Here is an 18,978-nt window from a genome sequence, read left to right on the forward strand (position 1 = left end):
TCAAAATAAAAAACTTTGACTTCATTTTATGATTTATACAATCAAAAGAAATTAACAAGTTCGATCTTATAAGATTTCCCTAATTATAAAATTTTCAAAAATCAACTTTTTAAAAATTTTACTTATACATAGCCAAAGTTATTAATGGTCAAAGATGCTAATTAGAGCCTATATAAATGCAAAGTACGAGTTGAACTTTTAAGAAAGGATTGGAGGGAGTGTATTGTTTACGTTAACTTCAAGTATCATTGATCCCTTGACTTTGTAAGGAGTAGTATCATTCACATTTTGTTGGCTAGAGATAAGAAAATTGCAATAGTTCAAACTTTGATTAAATCCTCACTACTTCCCCTCTTCGCCTCTTCCCCAACAAGCTAAGGCACCTTCCATGCTACTTGCATAAAACTACAAATGAAGATATAAAACAAGAAATAAGACAATAAATTACAATATTCATATACATAGTAATTGATATAAGAAACATGCTGGTTTATATATATACACACGCGAGAGATGGAGGAAAAGTAAAAGTTATTTGAAAACCTCTTCAATCACGAACTAATCCAACTAAAATTTTATTGTAATTAATAATCCTACTAATAATGGATGGCAATAATAAGAAACGACGGCGATTCACATTTTAGGGTTCTGGGTACAACAACATACTTATAGCACACGTGTAGTTCATGACATCAATCAACAACAATAAGTCTATTAAATAAAAAACATCCCGCTTTACAGATCGATTGTTCAAACTCAAAAAAAGAAACGAAAAGAACTTATACATCACGTCCCTTAAGAGGAGGAAAATGAAGTATAACAAAAGGAAATAAGGAAACTCAAAAAAAGAAACGAAAAGAACTTGTACATCACGTCCCTTAAGAGGAGCAAAATGAAGTATAACAAAAGGCAATACTAAGGAGAAAATTAATCAACCCCTTAGCTTAAAGCTTAATTATCTCCCCCTCTAAAACCACTTACATTAATATTAATATATACGTAATATGTACGTATTACATGCATATATATATACACTATACAATATATATATACATGCAACTAGCAAACTACATAGAATATAATTATAATATAATGTTACAATCATCAATTCACCTCAGGAATGCTTTGAAGGGCGGGCATCCATGACCGTTGATTATGGATCTCAAAATGATCACTTTTATCAATCAAATTTTGCAAAACTTGATTAGCCTTCATTTTCTTAAATTGGGACCCACTTTTATTATTATTATCATCTACCCTTTTTAGCAACTCTTCAAGTTCCTTCTTTGAGATCCTTATTCTCACTTGATTTCCCGTAGTCCCAACCGTAGAGGATGATTCCTTACAACCACCTAGAAGCTCTTCCTTTTCCATGGACTCCGATGTGTTGGGCCCCCAATCGTCTTCGGCCCACACCGCCACCGTTGATGAACCATGGATTGCACAACAATGGTTTCCCATTTTACAATGATGTTTAATTTTTGTAGTTGATTTAAATGACGCGTAACCTGATATTACTGATTGATATGCACTGTTGCAACTAAAAGATAACGGTAGATATATCTATAGACGTACTCGTATTAAGGTTTAAGGACAGACAAATGGCAAAATACTTGAAATTATTGGTTATAATATAAGAAAGGAATGAAGGAGAGATTGAAGAGTGGGAATGAGAGGGTATATATATATAGCAAAGGTCACAAAAGTAGAAGTCGTTGCATGTTCTAAGAAAGTGGGAAATTTTGCTTACCCAAATTAATTAAAAGAAAATTGGTGGAAAACAAAAAAAGAAAAAAAGTGAGGTGATGTGAAGGGGTACGTGGCAAGATTAGATAGGCTCATTTGGGTTAGGTTGGCGGACTTTTCACCAGTAACCGTGTCGTGGCAGTAGATTATTGGATAAAATTGAATTAAAGATTATAATTTATTTTTCATTTATTAGTGTGGGAGGAGTAAAAAGGAAGGTGTTTTATAGAGTAAATAAATTTAATTAATTAAAAGAAGAAATGGTCATTTTAATTGAAGTGGACAGTGTGGTAAAGGTCATTGTCGACGTAGTATTCTAGATGTTTATTATTGATGGGTACTACGAGTAATAACTGTGTTTGTGGATTACTTCTACTCATCTGCTACTACTCTTTCTTGTTAAGTTTACTCCGGCGTAGGGCCGGGGAGGCGCTGGTGGGGAACTCTTAGCGGGACACCGTGTGTGATTTCCAATCACTTGGATTATTTTTGGACCTAATTGAATTCACAAATTTTTATATTTGGTTAGCCATATCGTGTGGTCAGCCATCATATAATAGGATGAGAGTTACTTAATCAGTGTTAAAAGAGTTACTTCATAAGAGTTACTCGGTCAGTGTTATAGAGGTTTACTCAGTCAGCCGTACAGGATTTATTTGGTCAGTGTTATATAAGTTACTTTGTTCTTTTATATATAATTATTAGTCACACGGTGTGGCCAACCATACACAATACGAGCTGATCGAATTGAATTATCGTATAAAAAGTTAGTGAATTGTAGATTATTAATGATTAAAGTGTTGAATCACTTGGGTCAATTAATGTAAATTCAAATTAATTTTGTTTCATTGAAGTTAATCAAAATAACTAAAAATAATGTACAACCCTAAGAAATAAATTTAATAATGAGAAATAATGTAAATATTAGGCATAAATCAAACATTAATAGCACCGATAAGCAAGTAACTTTATATCAAACATTAATAGAACCGATAAGCTAGTAACTTTATTACGTATTGCTAAATCCACATCGTTCTAGATATATTAGATTAATTGTCATTTTGTCAAACAAAATTAAAATAATCAATTTTTAATCTACTACCTCCGTTAACTATTATTTGCAACAAAGGGGTATTATTTGTGAGATATAAAATATTGCTTTGTTGCAAATAATAGTTAACGGAGGTACTATATGCAACTCCTCTTTAATATTATACTTGGTATACTCGTAGCACAAAGTAAAAAATGGAGGGAGTATAAGTAATAGAGTACTACTAGTATTTAATGCTTATTACATGCCAATGCATGGTCAAATTATTTGTACAATTGACTAATTATATAGCCATATAAGAGGACGGAGCATGCTGATGCAGTTGCCTACTTTAAGATCATTGTGTGAATTTCTTTTATTCCTTTTGACTTTGTATTAGCTTAGAAATGGTATGTCGAATTATTCCTAGTGTCCTAACTCTCGATCATCCAATTATCCTAATTAATTAGCTAAGAATTTTTTTATTTGTGCGTGCGTGCGTGTACATATATATCTAATATCAATTTTAAAGTTAGTATTTGAAGAGCGGGAGAGCTAGTCAAATGAGTATTATATCTGACGTATAATTATTTTGTTTCAATAACTTATCTAAGCTTATTTTAACTTGTATGAAGCTACCTTAGCTTGTTTTGTATTAAATGAACAGAAAAAGATTTTCATCATATCGAAAGTTGAAAGAAACAAACAAACTAACCCTGGCCTAAAGAACATAATGTAATAAGAAAGTAGTATATATGGTATTTATGGTCTATGTTTTTCCGATTTCTCATATGTTCAATACATATTTATGCGGGTTTGTGTCAAGTGTAGGTACAACAATCTTCAATTTTATTGCTCTGTTATGTAATAATGGATAAGTTTTATCCTAAAAAAAGATTATCAAAATAAGATTACTTGTCAAATAATTAAGTGGGAGTAGACATTGTATTCTTATAGATAATAATGACATTGTTGAAGGTATTTCACCTTAGCCAACAAGCCGTAAGGATAAAATCACAAAATTCTACTATCAATAATACGTGTGTAACAAATGTTTCACTTAACTCGTGTATAAAAACGATTATGAGAAGGAATATTCTTATATATAAAATTTACATCATTAAAATTAATTACATAATTAATTAAGTAATTTAATACTAGCAAGTGAGAACATAAAAAATGAAAAGAATCTTATTCTTAGATCCTCTTTTGCTGAATTTGTCTTCATAATTTCCTAATTAGTGATGAATAAATATATGGTGTGGATTTGCCTGAAAAATCCCTGCTCAAATAAAGTATGTAACTGGATTTGTGTTTGACGTAACACTTCTTGAATTGAATATAATAATATATATTCCATTCATACCAAATTAAAATGTCCTTTTCTTTGCTCTTGTTTGATCTAATCTCTACTTTGAAAAATAAAGAGATCTTACTCGCTTTGATTGGTTGTGGAAGTGGAACTGTTAAGTTGGATAAAACACGCACGCCTTTGTATTTATGGTCACAAGTTCCAGTCTCATTTTCTTCACTTATACTATATGTTCTCTACATCTAAAATATGGTATTTTTTTATTATGATATTATTAATGCTAAGTATGCCTTAATATAATATATAATAGCTTGATCTGATTTCAAATTTAAGTCATGTGAAATCATTGTGATCATGCGAGCCGAAATCTAATCCGGATATTCACGGATCGATTTTAAATTGGGTCAGTTGGGTCATACACAGGGTAGTACTCGGCTTGGGTCGCCTAGGCTAGTAGGCTCGGGATATTGACACCCTTGTTGCATTAATGCAATATGCAACTCTAATAACAGAACCTGCAGACGACCCAAAACTGTTTAAATCAGTGCCCAAATCCATTTATGGATCACATCTTTATTAGACAAAAATCTATAATCTTTTTGGATCCTGATCTCTTAATATCAATTTTACAAGTTAAAAATGCTGGCAACGAAAGAGCTCATTTTGCCCTTTGTCCATTAAACAAATTGGGTCATTGATTTATATGTCGATCTCCTATTTGGCCTAATATAGGACAACATTATCCAGCCCAGTATAAGCATAACATTTATTACATTATCCAGCCCAATTAATAGGGGACTATTATACACTGTCCAATTCTCACTTTCTTTTTTCGAAGATGAAGAAAAATAAACCCGACTTTTATTAACTTAAATATAGTTCCGCCAAAGTAGTCATACTTTGAGAGAACAAGTCCAAACAAACAGACTTCACATTGTCTCCAGTGTCAAGGTGGGCAATCGTATGACAGGCTTGTTTATCATATAAAAACTCAAACACAAGAACTTGAAAACTTTTGTTTGGCATCATTTTTGGTTTTCAGTTGTTTGTTTTTTTTAAAGCCAAAAACAAAAAACAGAAAACAAGAAAAAGGTGTTTCCACTTTTCTGTTGTCAGTTTTCAAAATTATCATGTTTTTAATAAGTTTAAATTATTTTTGATTCATTATGGGACATATATTACATACTTTTAAAAAACAAAAAACCAAAAAACAGAAAATTGCAGCAATGCCAAACGAACCCTTAGATATCTAATATCCTTAAAGATATGTTGGATTGGAGAACAGCCTACCAATTCTCATATCAATGCTAAAAACATTGTGTTGTATCTCACTTTTATTGAAGTCTTGACCTGATGATTAAGATTAAGTGTTTGTGTACAATATAGTCTTAATTCAAATCAAAGTTGCTAACACTACTTGAACAAGATTTAGTTATTGAGCCAGAAAGGTTAATTTAAGATGCATTATAAGCTTCAAATGTCAGGGTTCTAACAATTTAATCGTGTTTAATGTTGTTTTTATGCTTCCATTTTTATCCCTAAAAGTAAATATGGGGTCTTTTTTTTTTTTTTTTTTTTTTTTTATAATGGGAAGGAAATGGGGTCTATTGATTTAGATTATGGAACCGCCCACTTTCGGTTGATACATGATATGATTAAGTGCACAATTTTAGTAGCTACGAGTATTAACTATGTCAATTTTTTTTTACCGATATTTAGAGTCTACAATCGTGAGCATTATGTGCATTATTTTTTTTTTTTAAAGTATAGTTTTTTTTTATTTTTTTTTAAAAGTATAGTTTACAACTTAATAATGAGTCAAACTTTAAAAACAACAAGCATATATTTATTTCACAATTCATTATATAGTTTACAACTTAATATCACATATTTTCTGTTTGTTTGGAAGAAATATGCCATATAGCTTTTCAAAGCTACCAACTTAAATTGCGTAAAATATAAAAATTACCTTTCAAAAAAATAAAATAGGGATACAAAATGTGCATTTTTAACATAAATAAATAAATAAGATCCTAAATGAGAACCCCTATGACACTGACTGAGTAACACTATGATACTGATCGAGTAACCCATATATATAACATCAATCAAGTGTAGTGGTGATTAGGATTACACTTGGTAAGGAGGACCCGTGTTCGATCCCCCGCAACGACAATCGGGAGGGGACTGGAACCTAACCACCCAGAACTGATCCCCGAATCCGGATTAGCCCAAAGCGTGAACCGGATGAAACACCAAAAAAAAAATCAAGTAATCTCTATATAACACTAACGAAATAGCCATGTAACACTGACCGAGAAACCCATATAACACTAACGAAATAATCCCATCAAATGTGGCCAGCCACATTGCCCACATATGCTATAATAATTATTTAAATCATAATGTCGAAGATGGCTAATGTGTTAGTTGTCCAATCGCCATATTAGATCCCTATAGTATTTTTTTTTCAAAAAAAATCCTAAGAGCTTTCTTTTTGGAAACCAAAACCCTAAGAACTACAATAACTAAGGGTCTGTTCTCATTGACTGAACTCAGCTGAATTGAACTGAATAGACCTGAACTGAACTGAGCTGAACTGAACCTGAACTTGAACTGAACTGAAATGAATATTCTATAAGAAAAGGAAATTAAAAGCTGAGCTGAACTGAACTGAACTGAACTGAATTTCAACGTAAGAGAACAAACTCTAATTATATGTTCCGAGCCTCCAATTCTCCAATGCAACGGCTCAAAATAAAAAATGGAATCTATCAAATATATTCTAAGTAGCTAGATAAATGATTTGGGTGTAAAATATTACCATATTTGCTAATCAAAGATGCCTAGAAACCAAAATAATCATGAACGATTGTGATGGGTGTCAACTTCGTTGGACCACCAAACTTATAAAAGGAACTATTATGGCTAAGTTTAAATACATTTTACTAACTTTTTAAAATCAATTAAAAATCTTATAGATGAGCGAGATCAGATTAACCTCATTTTATAGCTTACACTATACTCATGCTTATCTTTCATTGTTTACCTAATGAGATAACGCTCATTTATAGCTCTTTTTGACTATGCATGCTCCTATTGTTATTTAGTGAAATAATACATACCCTAAGCCTATTCGTCCTTCAAATAATATCTGCGAAGTATATCACATTTATTGTGGGTATCGTATTAAGCATTATTAATTTATAATGTACACTTGAAAATGTCTTCTTATAGATTTAAAATATAAACGGATAAAGATTTATCTTCAATGACCACCTAAAATCTATGTTACTTGGACTCGGATGAAGTGTCCAATTAGACACGGGTGTCCAAGTATCGGACTCGCCCATTTTCTTGAAAAAAATTGTGTTTTTAGTTAAAAATGAAGTGTCCAAGTGTCGGTGTCGGTGTCCGACACGAGTCGTGTCGACACGGACACGTGAGGTAAATGAAAGAGTTCGAGTAACATAGCCTAAAATTATACAAAGAATTATAGAAGTATGAAAAAAATTGAAAGGTACAGTAGCAAGAAAAGGGCCAACTTTTTCATATACTTTTTTTTTTTTAAGCATGCTGTTCTTCATGATTTTCAAAATTAATGAATCCCCTAGGGTGGAATTACAACTTGCCACTAATATCATACTTTCTATCACAACATACTATTTGTATCCATCTATCATATAAATACATTTTCACCCAAAAGTAAAAAATAAAAAAAACAAACAAAATGTTAGAGATATGAGATATCCATATCTCATATCTCTAACACACAAAATATATATATATATATATATATAATTACGTGAGCTACTCCTAACCGTAGGCTTACAAAATTAAATAAAAAAAATAAAAAACATTATAACCTTTTGATTTTACAACTTGCTAACTTTTATGTTTTAAAAAAAAACAAAATTAATTCAACTTGCTTATTCCATAGTCCTTGTTCTCTATAAAAATGCCTATAGAAGTGTTGCTCAATTTTTCCATATTTAGCGGGACATATTTAGGTCTTGGACCAATTATACGTGGGTCATGCCTTCTTTCTCATGCAACTTCTAATTATTTGATTAGATAGGTTAAATCCACTAATTAACATATCACACATATACTTTCTTAAAATCATGTTTTTTAGTGTATATAGCCAAACAATTTTTGGTCCATAGTTCAAACAATTGTGCTTCGTATCTGTAATCTGTTATCGTCTAATTATAGGATGTGATATATTATCAAGGTTTATATAAAGTTACACGTAACACATTCACTTTTCCAAATACGTTTTAAATATAAAAATGTAGATTTCTTATGCCCGAATCTATGTACATGGAGCAATTACTAATCAAAATGTCGCATACTCGCGTCAGACCATCACTAGCTAGCTTGTATAAGTGTATGACGAAACGATATACATATCCAATAGATCACTAGCTTGCAAAGTATTCTGCATCTTTTTTTAATACGTATTTTTTTTCCTAATCAATAGGTGAAGAGAACTTTTAGTTTTTAAATGAAAATACCATAAAGGCAAACATTAATCATCACTTAAAGCTAAAAGTAACAAACCATACAAAGCCACTTATTAAAAAAAAAAATAAATAAATAAATAAAACTAGTAACAATTTTCTAATGTTGTATGTCATCAATCAATCATAATTTTTCTTTTATTGACTTCTTAAACCTATTCATCTTAGCTACTACGAGTACTTCATAGTTGTTTCATGTTTGTAGTAGAGGACTAGAGGTGAGTATGATGTGGCATCATTTCTTGATATTATTATTAGGGTAATGTTATATGTAGCCCTAAGAGCTATATATAAGTATTAAATATACTCTCGGAAATTGTATAAAATTTGGAATTTATGACAAAAACACGCGTAAATCAGTGTAATTAGTGTTTATATTTTCGTGATTTCTCAACTTTTTACGATTTTTAAGAGTAATTTTAATGCTTATATGTAGCCCTAAGGGCTATATATATATCATTTTCCTTATTATTATTATCAAATCCCTAAATTTAGTGAAAGATTCTAACACACTAATTTAAGTGCAGTGACCAAGTGATTAGAGTTCCAATCTAGGCAATGTGTTTGGAGATGAAGAGTTGCCACTTAGGCAAAGTGCAAAGTTAAACACTCAACGCGCAACTTATTTAGACTTTGTCCTTAACCCATTAAATGGGTGATTGAATTCATGGAGACAATAGAATACATAATCAGTAAGATGATAAATTGATTCAAATCATCACCAAAACAAATTATAATTTTGTACGAGTAAAATTAAATTAATGACACATACACGAACCCAATAATCTCCATACAAATGTATGAACACATATTGTCCTCTTAATTGTATTTTTCCAATCATAAAACAAGATTAGCTAGATTGTCACGATCATAAACTTAATTTCTACATCAATGCTTACTAGGATTGAAATCCACAACACTCATTTAGTCACTTATATGTAAGTACATCTAAGAAAACAAGTTTAAGATCTTTATAGGCAGTATAAAATGAAATAGTGGCCACTCAATTTATAGTTGAGATCTTAAACTAACATGCATGTGTTCATAATAATGTACGAGTACTTATTTTTACAGTACTTTGATAATTGAATAATTTGATGAAGGGACCAGCTTTTTTAAGTAAGTACATAATTATTAGTTGGCATACAAACAAGAAGTACGAATGTACGATACCCCCTTTTCTAGATTTACCATGGTCATAATCTTGTGTGGTTCATCTCAATGACTTTTAAAAATTTTGTACTAGTACATTAAGATTTTATTGGTCAAAGATGTATTAGAGATCGTAAGAAAATATAAGTAATTAAGTAATGATAGAGTGTAAAATCTAATCCTAAACCTCAACCATTGCTTAAACTTTTAATTTAGTTGAATCTCTAACATGATACCAGAGCAATCAGCGTGACATGAAGGTCACGAATCTCATTCACTTTCCATTTAAGTGGAATATTTAGCGTTGATCAAGTGTATGCAGACCCATGTTGCATCCACGAACACTTCATGCACCACGGTCCACGGCCAATAGGTTCTTGTATGTAGAGTTGCGATTGAGTATTAAACCTATTCTTAGACCTCAATCATAAGGTTCAAAATTTGGTTGAGTCAACCCTTTAACAAGTAAGTTACCCTAACATGTTTTTGTTTTTTTACAACACAATGCACCAAAATATAATTTGTTTAAAAAAAAAAAAAAAATCAATTGTGCTAATCTATCTTACAACCTAAACACAACAAAATAATCAAAGTAACGATTTGAGATAGAACACACACTAGATCTATAATAATATATGTTGAAAGTTATACTAGGTCAATTATAACACATTATGCTCCTCTTCCAGTCACAAATCATTTGATTCTTTAATTTAAAAGCACTACTTAATCAACAAAATGTCCTAGGACATGAGACAAATCAGATGTTATTAAGAGTACATTATTTTAACAAATCTTGTAAGTATAAAATACTTTTGCATGCACAATAAGACAAGGCAATACGTTCAAAACTAAAGCAATTAAAAGATGTAAAGTTAATCATATATGTACCACTAATTTCCTTTTCATATCAGAATAATATGCCTCTTAGAATAATCACACTTTATAAGTGGTTAATCAACCATCCAATGGTTGATGAATTAAGAGATTATATATAAACATAAAATTATTATCATTAAATCCAATAATCACCTACGTAATTAAATTAGCTTAAAATGAGTATGTCCACATAATTTATTAGCAATATTACGTAATACTACGTATTACGTATATATAGTGGGTATATAACAAAGCATATACTTGGTACTTTTATGAGGAAATTAATTGGTGGGGTTTCAAAAATCATGAGCAAAAAGCCTATATTATTTTAGAGTAACATGACTGAATATTCTTTGGTACAAATTATGAAGAGAATAATTTTATCTTCTTGAGTCCACTTAGATCTAATCAATCATATAAATGAGCAAAAGGAGCTATAGAAGAGTTTTATTTCAAAGTTAAATTTTTAAGATGTAAAAAAAAAAAAAGCAAATCCGACAATTGAAGAGAAAAGCAATACAGATTAAAGATAGATGGAGTAACTAATTGGGTCTCAATAATAGAATAATTCCCTTTGGGGTCAACCAAACTAGATGTCTTCGATATGAGCTATGTTTTCATTCGTTAATATCTCTGTTATGTACTTATGTTATACTCATTTCATTTCATAATAAACGCATGTATTTTAATTTAGCAATTTAATATCTTACTAGTCTTGTTATAATATTTCTGCCAATTAAAGTTTTAAGTACACAATAATACATACATTGCACAAACATTCTTCTATTACCTTGACATAGGCTCAAACCAACACAAGAAATAACTTGCACACGCGCACTCACACGCTACTCACACACTAAGCATGTCATCACATAAAGACTTCTTGCACTAGAAAGCAATACGCGAGTAATTAGCTTAGGTTGTATCGCGTCAATGTGTTGGCCCTAAAATGCAAGTTTTTTTCCCCACAATTTCTTCATCAAGATGAAATACCATTATTGTATACATCTATCTAAATCCTCCTAAACATAATCATGATTAAATCAAATTCAATACTAATTACAAGTATTACTTGTATTGTAGTATATAATATGATTGCATGCGTAAATAGAATAAAGGAAACCAATTATCGACAAATCCTAAGAGTAACGGCGTAGTAAATGGTGCACCGGCCTACAAATATTGGCCTGTGCAACTAATGACATCCCTAATTATTTTATTTTTTTTGGCCTGACAACTCTTTATTTGGCTCCATCCTACACAACTTCACTAACCACTTTTCTTAATTATATTATTAATTTTGCTGATAAAGTTCTAATGCGTACACCAATTATATTGTACTAAAAGATATCAATGTCGTCACAATTTTCATTAATAAATAACATAAATTATAATTATAAAAATACTTATACATGCATAATCTGTAAACCATGTAACCACATGCTTAACACTAAATAAAAGAAAAGCTTTTCCTATATTGATGGATTACTTACAAAAAGAATACATACCTTTGAAAATTCTATAATTATATATACTACTTAATTAGATTGCATTATCATCTTTTTCCTCGCCAACTGTAATAATAATAATAATAATAAAAAAAAATAAATTAATAATAATAATAATAATAATAATAATAATAATAATAATAGTACTGGGCATTGCTTAAGAAACTCACTAGTTATAAACTAAAATCGGCCAATCATGCCTAGCCTTCGATGCCTAAGCTATATAATGTGCATGTGTTATTCATATACACTTAGGGTCTGATCTCATTGACTGAACTCAGCTGAACTGAATTGAACTGAACTGAACTGAAATGAATATTTTATAAGAGAAGGAAATTAGGAGCTGAACTGAACTGAACTGAATTTCGACGTATGGGAATAGGCCCTAAATTCTAAAACTTAATATACGGAGTACTATACACACACATTACTCTAAAACCTCTAGCCTCTTAGGCTATTAGCCATGTTACTTATATATACTTTGTAATCCTGGCTAAACAAAAAGTTCATAATAACAAGGTTTCATCATACAACCAATTACCACCACTTCAGCTAGCCAGGATATATTAACATATACTCCGTAATATATATCTTAAACGTACATTGAATATGAAACAATATAAGTGCATACATTGAAACTAACTCATCATATACGCAAACAAATGATCAAAAAGTATATAAAAAGAATTAAGATTGGTCAGAAGAATATGTACATTAAATTGTGATGAATGAATTTTAGCCAGAAAGCGAAGATTAACAATTTAATTTGGGTTGAAATTGTTGAAAATGGCTGGCTGGACCACAGGAATTTGAAGGGGTAGTGAATAATAATATAGCAGTTAGGATTCTGATTCTAAGGTCTGATTTAGAGCCACAATTTGCACAATTGTTCTCAGATCTTGTCTTTAACTTTGTACAACTATATATTATACTTTATACAATCATATAATCCCTAAATAATACACTGTTGTACTATACTCTTAATTAATTCATACAATAAAATTGATTAAAAATATGAAAAATTAATAATGTTATACCAAATAATAATAATCAATACTACAAACTACAAAGTGTATACATCAAAGTCCTTCCTCATCAGTGACGAAATTGTTAATTTTGGGTTGTCATACTCAATATCATGACACGAATGGTGGACCTCACCATTCTTATATACAAATAATACTCTACTATTTTGATTTTTTATTTTTTATTTATTTATTTATTATTTTTTTTTTTTATAATTTTTTTTTTATTGTATTTTTTTTTATAAAGATTCTATTAATAAGTTTCCTAGTATTCTATGATTTGGCTACATTGTTATCAGTACTAGACTACTAGGTGTTTAGTTATAAAAGAAGAAAAAAGTCTAGAGATTCCACCCATATATATTATCTTAATCGTATATCCCTATACCTTATAATATGTCTATTGTTTCAAAAAAATAATCTTCATTATTAGGGAAAGGTTTGGTAATTTGTCAACATGATCATCTATTGTTAGAATTTTAATTAGGTTATAGTTAAAATATAGTCTTGCTAATAAGCTTTGTGGTGATTATAATTTTGATTGACTTAATGAGATCTTAATCCTACAAAATGTGTATGTACAATTTGAGTTTAGTATTGAAATCTAACAAGTATGAATAAGAGTTGATCTCTTTTGAGTTTATAATGAATCGTATAAATAATTTTTTATCTTTTAAAATTGACTACAATATCTTATATATGGTCGCTGGTCATGATATATATAGAGAAAGGACATATAAAGTAGACGAAACACATATATAAGTCATGTCAATTATAATGGTACGAAATGTTGTCTTGCCATGTTACATTAATTTGATTTATGTAGGACATATTGCTGAGGGAAGCATATATTATATGATGGGTTGATTATATATTATTGTTTTTATTTTTGCATTGAGCAAGTAGAGACCCAAATTAAATGTGAATTGGATTGAAAGTTACAAGTCATTACACTGTTTGGCATGTAGATGATTGAATTGGAGTACTACTAACACATCTAAGCCAAAGGGGGTCTCCACTCTCTAAGCTAGTGGTGTATGTATCATTGGTGCAGTGACCTAAATTAAAGCTATGTACTCCATATATATATCATTGTATGTATCATTGTATCATCTGTAAGTGAGCTGCAAGTCTTATAGGTAAATTATTAGATACATTTGATGTACTCGACGTGGATGATCAAGCTTACTGAATCGATAATGTGAATAAAGTGTAATGAAACAAAAACGTGAACAAAAAACAAAACATTATTGCACTAAGAATGATAGGAAAAATACATTTTCAAAATGTTAATTAGAAAATGTGAGAAAAAAAATCTTGAAATTTAGTCACTACAACATCAAAAAAAATGTGCTAAATTTAGTATGTTATTTGGTGTATAGAAAACCACAAAGAGTAATGATATAAGAGAGAAATTTATACGTAGTACTCCATAAATTATGACTATGTTTCTAATTACTTTACATTCCATAGTTTCTAATTAAAACAAAAAATGAACTCCTTAATAAGAGAAATGAACTTAGGTGAATTACTTAAATTAAATTATGAATATCTTTCTAATATGATCTCCTTTTGTATTTTTTGAATTGTCACCAAGTCAGCTTCAAAACATAAAGTTTAACGCATTAACACATTATAGAAATCTTGAGGATAGGATCAGTGAGTATGTCAAGTACTGCTAATAGCATGGTGAAAGTGTTGATGAAAGGGTGATATATTCAAAATCTATTACAGCGGAGTATTGAATTTTTTCTGCATCATTGTCTTTGCGGCTCACTTTACCCCCAAAAAAAAATAATAATAAACTATGGATCAGAATCGCTTTTTGATATTTCATAAGTATTTCTAAACTTCGCAACATGCATCCATAGTACAGTTTTCTTGGACCTACCTTGTTGTAATTCGTTGTTTTCATAAATTTGTCAACATTTTTGGAATTATTACTTGAATTGTAATCATGGACATTATTATATATTGTGTATGTAATTAAAGAACCCTTAATGGCTTAGTCATATAATTTATCTCCAATTACAATTAAGATTTCTTCTCCTTCTGTGACAATATATTCCATGAAAGTTTAATGTACAAGTAATCTTTTGAAAATATTTAAAAATGTATGTTTTCATTGGAATCTTAATAATACTCCGTAGTATAATGCAACAATTAATGGACTAGGTAAATTTATAATAATTATTAATCAATCACCTAGGGTATCACACGTAGATTAAAGCTAGACTTTGTTTTAAATTGAAATTTCAAATCAATTTTTATTATTGAAAATGACACTTAAATTAAGGGTCCCTTTGCCTTATAAAGTTATAAGTAGTGAATTTCCTTTTTCCTCTCAACCTTGATTATTTAATTTTCTAGAAACTTCATAATTCAGGACCATTTTCAGACTTTCTCCATCTTTTGACATATAAATAATGTGAATTTGTGACAACAACAAAAAAACCTGAAGCTCACATCAAAGAATCAGAGATTAAAGATTCTAAAAAAATTGTTGGATGAACAAAAACCACAGCATTTTATTTTTTATTTCATTTATTTGTGGATTTGGGGAATTTGATGTACAAAACTTGATCTTACAACTTTACAAGGTTCACATTTTTGTTAACCAAAATTTGAAAGATCAAGATCAAACAACTCTACTTTAGGAGACCTTCACTTAAGCTTGAAAGACCATTAAGATATTTTTTTTTCTCCTTGGGTCCTCATCAATAGAGTCTAGAATCTAATTTCCAATAATTATTTCATTTCGTTTATTAACCAATGCAATAAAACTTTACTCTTTTTAACATTTTATTAACGACAAATTAAAAATAATTAAATCAAAACATGAAAGTCTTGTTTCAATTTTTGTGTCTTTCAACCTCATAACCACCCATCCCATGTATTAATTGGCAGGATGACTAATGTGTTTTCTCTATTTGTCGTTTTTGCGTTCTTGTTTCCTACGTCCCCCACAACATCTATATTGAGGATGGAAATGTAAATCATTTAACTCTATCACACTCTACATATATAATGAAAATCAAACTTGATTATTTAAGGGTTGTAAGGTGAATATATGATGAAATAGTACCAAATTGATTCTTCAAATTAAGCCATGTTATATATCATTGGATACTTCTTGATCCCTAAAGTTTGACATGGTCCCTCGTTCAAGTTCATCATAGTGCATGAAAGAGGGACCCACCAAGTAGAAAGAGACCAATAATATGACTCAAACTTCCTACCCCATTGGATTAATGGGTCCCATGCATATATAATATATTGGCTATGCATTATTTATGGGGCCATTGTCCTGTTAACCATCACGCTTATATTATCTTACGTCTACTCTAAAGTCTAAGTAAGTCGAAACATTGCATATTTGCATGGGGTCCTCGATCTTGCTCATACGTGTAATCATGCAATTACGCAATTGTGTGAATGATCAATGTGATTATATGTATATCTATATATTATATATGGAGTACTTCATATATATGTGTGGTCTATACATCCTTTTATATCATGTTATATATCATAAATCACTCGATGTCCATATTCTTTGCATGCATGTAGCATGATATTATTAAATTTGGAATGTACTCATAAGGTTAAACTTCTTAATATTCTATCATATATCACTTACTACTTGCTTCGCGATTTAGCTCCAAATTCAAACCTATAATAATACCTTTTAATATAATCGTTGATCACCCTCATTTTAAGCATAACTCATATTTGTACGACAATAACTGTACTCATCCTATTCTCATCACCACTTGTCCACTTCTATCAATTACCATTTGACACCGGGCTAATTTAAACCTCTATAATTTAACCACCCTATTTCCCTAACATCTTTCGAATCGCTGTGAAAAGATATATATAAAATCACTCAAATGACCTTAAACTAAAACAAAAAAAAAAAAAAAAAAAAAAAAGAGCCACAAGCAATAAAGCAAAATGATGAACCAAGTGGTCTCATAAGAATCAAACTAATTAAGGGAGTGTCACAAGATAGGTAAGTATAAAGTCCTAAGAAGGAGAAGTTAGATTAGTTAGATATATATATAAGGTGCCAAAAACATCTTCAAAAGGCATTGACAGGGAAACCACTATAGACAATGCCAACTTGGTCCCCTTAATTAACTTTTTCTCAACCGTCCAATGTGCCCACCAAAGGAGAGCTCACTATCTCTATATTAACGACTTGTATGTATTGTTACATTTTTAGCCATTGTTTTTTCATCATTTAAATTAAAACCTTTATTATGTCAATTATGGATTATCAACAACCATAATCAAGTTTCACTCTTTAATGAAACTTTGACTCAAATCATATATCATCATATATCAAATGACCCTCAAGTAAACTTCTATACTACTAGTCTACTAGACACCGGTATATGTACTTCATGCTAAGATTGTATCTGTGTTACTGCACAAAAAATTACTTCATAGTTAGGGCTTGTTTTTTTCAAATTATTTTCAATTCAAATCAGTTTTTAATTTTCTTATTTTATAAAATATTCAATTCAGTTCATTTCAGCTCACTACAGTCAATCAAAACATATCCTTAATAATAAACGATAAACTCTAGCTCTTACAAAAGATCTATTATTAACCACATGAACTTAGGATTTGAGAGTTAAGTAAACAAGTTCTCCATTTTACTCTCGATCGATTAGAGATCAAGACACTATTTAATAAAACAAAAAGCTTTAACCTAACGATTTATTATAAAACGGAGGAATTGTGACATTTGAGAACCTAAATTTTATTTCCCCGGTACTTTGGAGTTGGAAGCTTAATAGGCGGTTATACTGACACGTGGCAAGCAAAAAGGACTAAGACATTGGGACCCACTCTGAGAATGATCTAACACGTGTTAGGCTTATGAAAGATTAAAAAAATGTATCCCTACCCACGTGGACTATAGGACCCAATTAGAAGATTTAAATTGAGTGCCGCAGTCAAATTATGTGGGGATCCACATCCACCCGTGGGGTCAATCATGATTTATCCTTCCATAATGCCTTTTATTTTATTTTTATTATTATTATTTTTACTTTTTTAAGGGGTAAATAAAGCCAAATTAGTAAAATACAGTACGAGTATGTATAACTGTATAAGTGTACAAGATATTGATCTTACTCCGTAGATTTCGAATATAATACTTCCTCTGTTTTTTTTTAATTGACCTGTTTCTTTTATCACGTTTGCCAATGCAAAACTTTAACGGTCAATAACTTTAATTCTCCATAATTAAAAAATATAAAAGTTATATATTATGATATTACTTATTGAGGCGGATTCAAAATAATCCAACATGAATATGTTTTTCTTTACATATTATTCACAAAACACGGTCAAAGGAGGGGTGGTGAATAGTGTAATAGTCAAAACGGGTCAACTAAAAAAAACGGAGGAAGTAAATTAATTACTCTGTAGATTTCTGTAATACTTCGTATGTTTAGTTGTTTACTACATATTGTTGTATAGATGCACAAGTTGGTCTAAACTTAAATATACAAGTTATTCCCGTACTTAAAAATTTAACTGGATTACTTATTATAGAGTTTAGACTCTTGTGCTTATGAAATGCATGGAAAGTACAAGTAAAGGTAAGAAGAATGTGGATATATATAGTGTGAGATTTCGGGAAAACTGCTAGGATAAAATATATAGAGTTTACAATGCTAGGATAAGGAATCCTAGATACGATAAACATACAAAATATAAAATATACATTAAATATATCCTAAAATGTGACAAATATTATCCTAAATATAATATCTATTTGATAGTTTAC

The 18,978-nt window shown here is 30.1% G+C and overlaps 1 protein-coding gene across 1 annotated transcript; it reads right to left on the reverse strand.

Annotated features, from left to right (window-relative positions):
* On the reverse strand, positions 1 to 1,683 carry LOC145635384 (uncharacterized). The gene is made up of 2 exons (XM_081686664.1): positions 1,114 to 1,683; positions 1 to 405 (listed from the first exon to the last, which is right to left on the reverse strand). Exons 1-2 carry the CDS (start codon positions 1,459 to 1,461, stop codon positions 343 to 345), a joined length of 411 nt encoding a protein of 136 aa, XP_081542790.1. The 5' UTR covers positions 1,462 to 1,683; the 3' UTR covers positions 1 to 342.
* Positions 1,684 to 18,978: the final 17,295 nt, after the last annotated feature.

This window comes from Chenopodium album, chromosome 6, assembly GCF_948465745.1.
Source record: "Chenopodium album chromosome 6, dcCheAlbu1.1, whole genome shotgun sequence".
Taxonomy (NCBI): domain Eukaryota; kingdom Viridiplantae; phylum Streptophyta; class Magnoliopsida; order Caryophyllales; family Amaranthaceae; genus Chenopodium; species Chenopodium album.

Coding starts and splice junctions, on each gene's coding strand:
- LOC145635384 (XM_081686664.1), bottom strand. CDS start 1,461: ATGGGAAACCATTGTTGTGCAATCCATGGTTCATCAACGGTGGCGGTG. Junction 406..1,113: donor CCCTTCAAAGCATTCCTGAG/GTGAATTGATGA, acceptor CTTCATTTGTAG/TTTTATGCAAGTAGCATGGA.